The sequence below is a fragment of the Protobothrops mucrosquamatus genome, unplaced genomic scaffold (genome assembly GCF_001527695.2).
Source record: "Protobothrops mucrosquamatus isolate PMUCROS unplaced genomic scaffold, P.Mucros_1.0 scaffold2172, whole genome shotgun sequence".
Taxonomy (NCBI): Eukaryota; Metazoa; Chordata; class Lepidosauria; order Squamata; family Viperidae; genus Protobothrops; species Protobothrops mucrosquamatus.
The window spans coordinates 267,134-274,162 of NW_015388266.1; the positions used below are offsets into that span (position 1 = coordinate 267,134).

General features: G+C 37.3%; 1 protein-coding gene across 1 annotated transcript in view; it reads right to left on the minus strand.

Annotated features, from left to right (window-relative positions):
- MTREX (Mtr4 exosome RNA helicase) overlaps positions 1-6,879 on the minus strand; it is a 38,336-nt gene extending 31,457 nt beyond the window's left edge. Inside the window, exons 1-6 of the mRNA XM_015824258.1 lie at positions 6,753-6,879; positions 5,466-5,603; positions 4,246-4,312; positions 2,876-2,938; positions 2,120-2,232; positions 1,357-1,531 (exon numbers count right to left, since the gene is read on the minus strand). Of these exons, the coding sequence (XP_015679744.1) occupies positions 1,357-1,531; positions 2,120-2,232; positions 2,876-2,938; positions 4,246-4,312; positions 5,466-5,603; positions 6,753-6,862 (666 nt within the window). The 5' untranslated portion in view covers positions 6,863-6,879. The remainder of the gene's footprint in view (positions 1-1,356; positions 1,532-2,119; positions 2,233-2,875; positions 2,939-4,245; positions 4,313-5,465; positions 5,604-6,752) is intronic.
- Positions 6,880-7,029: the final 150 nt, after the last annotated feature.

Here is a 7,029-nt window from a genome sequence, read left to right on the forward strand (position 1 = left end):
CAAATCAGATGGTCAAAGTATGCAGAAAACATGCATTGTGGTAATGGGGATTTCAACTATATTAATATACTAAGATTCTAACTGTTGCATGTGGGACATCCACAAGTTCTTGACATACTTTGCACTCAATCCCGTTATCCAAAAGATAGAAGATGGAACTAAAGGATCAACTTATACTAGACTTACTACTTACTAACAGGAAAGAAATGGTTCAGGAAGTTGTAGGAAATGTGGGAGAGAGTAACCATGCAATCCTAAAATTTATCAAACTGCAAGTGAGGAAGTAGTCAGATTAGTGTTCAATATTTCAAGAGAACTGACTTCCAGAAGCTAAGGGAAAAAGTAAGAAGGATTCCATGGATGAAAATCCTGAAAGGAAAAATTCTGAAAAGTTAATTAAACCCTAAATACAAAGAAAAGAAAAATGGGAAGAAGCTGATGAGACCAGCATGGTTGTATATAAATAACTCTTCGTTAAATTGAGAAATGAGAAGAAGTTTTTAAAAATAGAGGAGTGTATAACAAAGGCAGAGTATTAGGAAATAGCCTGAAGGATAAGGTCAAGAAGCATTTGCTCCAGAACGAGCGGAGATTTGCAAAATTAACAGAAAGAGTTCTTTAGACATAGGCAGAACAAGAGGAAAAGTCAAGGAAATTGTTGATTTGAAAATAGAAGATACCAAGTTAGTGATAACAGAGAGAAGGCTGAACTGACTTAGTCCTATTTTGTATGTATTTTTTTCCAAAAAGAAAAGTCCAGTTTCTCGGAAGCCGCATCATGTGAGGCAGAAGAGAAATGGTCAAAATGGGTAAGGAAAGTGATGAGAAAACATCTGCTTCTGCTTTGAAGGAATTCAAGTCAGTGGGGCTAGATGAATTGTGTCCCAGGCTGCTACAGGAATTGATAATCTAGAGCAGAGGTCCTTAACCTTTTGGGCACCAAGGATCAGTTATGTGGAGACAGGTTTTTCCACGGACCGGAGGGGCGTGGTTTTGTGTACTGCCTGCATCCTGTGGATGGGGCTTTCCTTGTTTGTATGGACCGGTTGCTGATATGCTATAGCTCGGTACTGGTCCACAGACCGGGAATTCGGGACCTCTTATCTAGAGTAAATCTGATAATCATAATAGAATGCATCAGATAAACATAATCTCCAATTTCACATCCAAACTTATATGGCCATCAAAGTCACACATGGTGACTCCAGGTGGCTTACAGTATTACGCTGATAATATGTTAAACACAGGGTTTAAACTGGACCATATGGTAAGCAATTCAATGTTTTGTACAAGCATATACATAGTATAACAAAGAGCTCAAAAACCAGCACAAGAAAGTTTAACAACCAGACCTACCTCTGTGGTCATTACAAGGCAAGATGCCGTAGGATTGATGGTGACATCCCCAGTCATCAAGCCAACATCTTGAAATTCTTCATACATCTCACGATATTTTTGGTTACTAAGAGCTTTAATAGGACTGGTAAATATCACACGCTGTTTTTCTCTTAAAGCCAAAGCAATGGCATACCTGTAGTACATATGCGATATTCATTATGAATTGATACGCTTTGCAATATATTTCTACTGTTAATATGAAATAATTGCACAATCTGCAATTACATTTTATTATTGTTTATAATAACTGTTTACTGTTTAAATCCAATAAAATATCCCAATGTTAGGAATCTTGAATATTTTATTTCCTTTAAACAATATATGCAATATTATAATAGTACTAAATGCTTGAAAAGAATTGTGTGTTCCATAAATCTGACAGAAATATAACACTGAAACAGATTTCCAGTACAAAAATTATTTTGAAAAAAAATGAAGGTATGCAAATCTGTACAGCAAATTAATTTAAAAAAAGAATTAAAGAGCTGCCAATCATTCCTCCATGTTCCCACACACCCCATTTTCTCTTTACTCCATATTTTTGTAACTATTGATCTATTAGGTTTAGAAATACAAAACTAGCTTCATATTAAATATGTATATAAAAATATACAAACAAAATGGAAATATGATAAATGTAGAAAGTTAATTTACTTTACCATTACTTTACTCAAGGGTAGAATTTAGTGTTTATTTTTAAATCCATCAGAGACCTACTTACTCTGCACATACAGTTTTCCCTGCTGAGGTATGAGCGGATACTAAAACAGACTGATTATTATCCACACACAAAATAGCTTCTCTTTGAAAAGCATCAAGAATGAATGGATATTCCTAAAAAGAAAAAAAAATGTATAAATTCCAGAACTGATTGTAAATTGGCACAATTCTTTTCCATATATTTATTAGACTGTATTGATTTTTTTTAAAGTCACCATTCTACAGATATTCTGGAAAATAATATCCTCAACAATCATAATGCAACAGATGTGATGGAAGAAGTAATGGTGTAAGAACAACTAATACACAGTTATCTTTGATAACCACAGTTGTCTTTGCCCCAAATTGATAATTTAGGACTAAACTGCAAAACACAAGAACTTTAATTTTTAAAGACTTTCTAAAAATCTTTATTGGAAGAATTCTCTTGAAGCCCAGCTTTCCTAAGAACAATGTATTAACAGGCTTCTATACATTCAACAGAAGTGCAGAATTGAATAGTCAGTGGAATTATGTGCTCCTAGAATCAACTGAAACTTTAACTATCCTCCAGTCAAATAACCAGAGAAATTCCAACACTGTTTTATTCATATCAGTTTCAACTATTAAAATGATGGATATTAGCATTTCATTAACTTTCAGATAAAACCAAACCCACTAAAATGTTTATGTCTACACAAATAACTGCCATTTTACCTTTGTCCATTCTTCCCCATTAGCTATAAAATTAAAAGAATAAGACTTGTAAATTACAAACCTTTGCAGCTTTTCCAGTTCTTGCCTTCAGGGCTACGAAGTCCATATCTGCAGGAAGAGCAACCTAGTAAAAAATATTTTCCAGTCATTTATATTATTTTCCAGTAATAATGTTCATAAAGTTTGAAGCAGAGTACCTAATGTTCCCTCCAAAATAGGGGACATAGGCAGGGCTGAGGGAGAATGACTGGCCCAAAGTCACTGGCTCTATAAATGACAGTACACACAAACCTGGGTTTTCCCAGCACATCTCCAAGATCTTCACCTGTCTGGTCTTTGTATCAGAAACAAAATAATTTCAAATGATTTAAATCAATTTCTTTGTTCATAAGCCTCAACAATTACAGATAGTCATCTACTTCTGACCAGACATGTACCTTGATTTGAAATTCCAGTGTTTGGGCTCATTTTGCAATCATATGACCAAATTTTGGGTGTTCAGCAACAGGACATTTGAAATGTCCCGCAGTCACATGGCCAAGTTGTATGACTGCTGAAAACTGGCACCTACTTCTGGTTTTCAGTAAAACCACATCCACAGGGAACATTAAAGACAGCAATGTTCACTTAACAACCATGGACTGGTTTAATAACTACTGCAAAAAAAAAACCTGTAAAATTGAGTCGGTTACGTGACTGACCCTTTTATGACAGTCATAACATATGACAGTAACAGGTAGACTCTATTATGGTTACACGTTGAGGACTATCTGTAGTTTTGTTCCAACTAAGGTTATGGATCCCCTCAACTTGTTGATTTTGCATTACTAGTTACTTCAAGAACATTTCAAAACAGTAATATTATTAACTCTTTTTCCAGAGCTCACAACCATCTCTGTTCCTTAGGAAAGAGTATTCTATAATGTCTTTTTCTGGTTAATTTGGTCAATAAAGAGGTAAATTGCCCATAAATCTTAATGTTGTAAGCTTAGCTCCTAGAAATAACTTACAATTTTATGCTACAAAATGTCTGTTTTTAAACAAGAGAGATCTAGAAAGCTCTATCTACTCTTTCTCTTAAGTAAACAGCTAAATTAATGAATATCACAATATCAATCTCATTTCTATTTACCTCCTACCTTTATAAAGTGCTTGGGTTCCCTTTTTAGTTTTAGAAAGAAATGGAAATCAAAGTATATGTTTAAGGAGAGGGGACTATGGACATGAATTTCTTCTATTTCCACTGAAGATGAACATTTAGCTCATATTATAACAGTATTCAAAAATGTCTCCTTTTCCTTTTCCCATTACTTACTCTCACACAGAAAAGCAAACTATTGCTAAGTAGTTTTCTATTTAATAGTATTCTCAACTTATAATAGTAGCACTATATAAAACAGCGTTCATCACCCCCACCAATCTCACACTCACCTCATGTGTACAGCCTTCAATTGTTTCAACAGCTTGTACTTTTACTTTTGGCATCACATCTGCCAAACTGAAATGAAAACCACATTAATTTACCAGTCAATAATGAAATATGTATGTTATACTTTACTTTTAAAGATTAATTATGCTAATAATGATCATTATCCATACATCCAAGTCCACATTCTGGACAGAAAGGACCACTGGTTTGAAAGAGGGTCAAAGAGGCCATCCATATTCAAACTAAACAGACCTCTTTCAACAGAGGAGGGATACAGCACCACCTATCTCCTGTCTACAACAGTCCTTTCAGCAGTCCCAAGATTCCACATCCATTTGCACTTTGATTCAGGTGACCCTGAGGTTACCCCAAGTCGCCTCAATGACTTTCAGAGACCTAACAACCAATCTTCAGAGTGCTAATGACCAGATGACTGCAAGAATATAAATCCTTCTATTCCCCACCATTCAGTCAGAACAGAAGAAGCTTCTTGTATGAGAAGTGAAATATTTTCAAGAGAAAAAAAACCAAGAAGGTCCAGTTGCCTTTTGAAAAACACCTTGCTTGTTTGCATCTACTTCTTGTGATATACCAGGAAACCAGCCCAGGATGCCACAAGAAGCAAGCAAGAAGCAGTCCAAGATCTATAGTGTACCAGAAAGCCTCAGCCCAGCATGGCCCCAAAGGACTTGCTTTTACTAACTTCACCCAAAGAGGCCTGCTTTTGCACAAAGGGACTTGCTTTTGCTAGCTTCTGCAAAGTGTTTCTTGGAAAGAAGTGCCTCTAGTCATAAATGCAGGCAGTGCTGCCAAGTGCCCAAATTTTGATCACATGACTGTGGTGCTGCAATGACCATAATTTCAGGCATGGGATATAAGTTCCTTTGTTTAGCAAAAAGCTGCTGAACAAACAATCATAGATGTATCTTTTACTTTCCTTAAACATTCAAAATGCTTCACATACATTTTTTTCAGTAATTTTTGCATCAAGTCTTACCTGGAGGAAGATTTATTCTACTCACTGGGAGCAATGGAAAATACAGAATTGCTTAACAAGATCATTTCTAATGCAAGCAGTGTTAGATGATAAAACATTCTAATAGCTTCTAATGTATGTCTTTTACAGTATTTCTTTTTGCAATGGCCCACAAATCGTTATCTCTTCCATTCTTTAAAAAAAACATAAGCATTTCCAAGTCTAACATGTACATCTCATTCTTACTTAAGATCATCCGTAGAGAGGTCTTCCAACTTTGGTCTTTTTCCCAAAGCTGTAATATCTGCACTATTAAATTCTGCATCACGTTTTTTTTTGGCTTGGATTTTTGCAGAGGCCACAGATTTGCCATCTCGTTGTTTTCTAATTGGAAACATAAAAAATAGGGGCCAGGAATCAGCTCTGATGAATCATATGAGCAAAGCCCAACATATCAACAAACTCTGCTTAAATATCCAATATTGCCCTGATGAAATAAAAATTCCCAAAAGCATTATTCCCCTCATACATTACCTGGTAACAGTGCCCAAAACTGGGGGAAAGACCACCATCTTTCTGAATAGGTTGCACTGCAGCATAAGGAAGGGAGGAACCAACTGCCCAAATGGGTAATGTTCATTTGAATATTCAGCAAATAAAACATGAACACTCAAGAAAGGAACAACCAAACCCTTTTAACGTGTCTGGGGACCCCTCCCCAAAATGGGGAACCGGAAGTACCACACACCAAAGGAAGTTTCCTGGAGGTCAGATGGGGAACACGTTATCCTCTATACCAGTGTTTCTCAACCTTGACAATTTTAAGGCATGTGGACTTCAACTCCCAGAATTCCACAGCCAGCATTGCTGGCTGTGGAATTCTGGGAGTTGAAGTCCACATGCCTTAAAATTGTCAAGGTTGAGAAACACTGCTCTATACCCGGTTCATTTACAGCATTCTTATAGATTTATATCACAGCTTCAATCCAGAATTTGAAAAAGGCTCAAATTTGGTAGGTCCCTTTTATTTTAACCCCACAAGAACCACGTAATATAGTGAAGGAAAGCGACTGGCCCCAAGTAACTTGTGACTGAACCTGAATTCACCAATCCAACAACTGAAAAACTGCATGCAACACGTTGGGCTCTCTGTATTTCGCGCATCCTGGTCCCACATGGATAAAAACGTAAACAGGATATGAAATCAAGGCCTGTAGGGAGATCCTTTTTTCCTTTGGTTCTTAGTACTAAGACAGTGTTTCTCAACCTTGACAATTTTAAGGCATGTGGACTTCAACTCCCAGAATTCCACAGCCAGCATTGCTGGCTGTGGAATTCTGGGAGTTGAAGTCCACATGCCTTAAAATTGTCAAGGTTGAGAAACACTGTACTAAGAAAACGTCTCAGAGATTCTATCTCGCCTGCTGCAGCATAAACCTGCATCTGAGGAACCCGAAAGACTTAAAACACTCAAGTTTGCTACTAGGAAGAGATCCCGTCCCTAATCTCTTCAAACCCTCGCTTGTTCCTCACCCTAACTTGCTTGAAGTGGCTGCCTCGGGTGTCCCCTTCGTTTCCTTTAAGCCAGAGCTGGCATCGTCTTCGAACACGCTGAACAGCTCATCCCCGAAAGCGTCCGCCATCTTCCCCGCGAGCGCGCAGCAGCGGTTCCACCTCCCACAACAATACGCCAAGGGTATAAACGACGATAGAGTAAAGAAGGGCTAGATCGGCTGCAGCTAAACTTCCGATCAACGTCGACACCCGCCGGTTGCTCATAGAGATAACACGTACAGAAAGGCAAGCACCG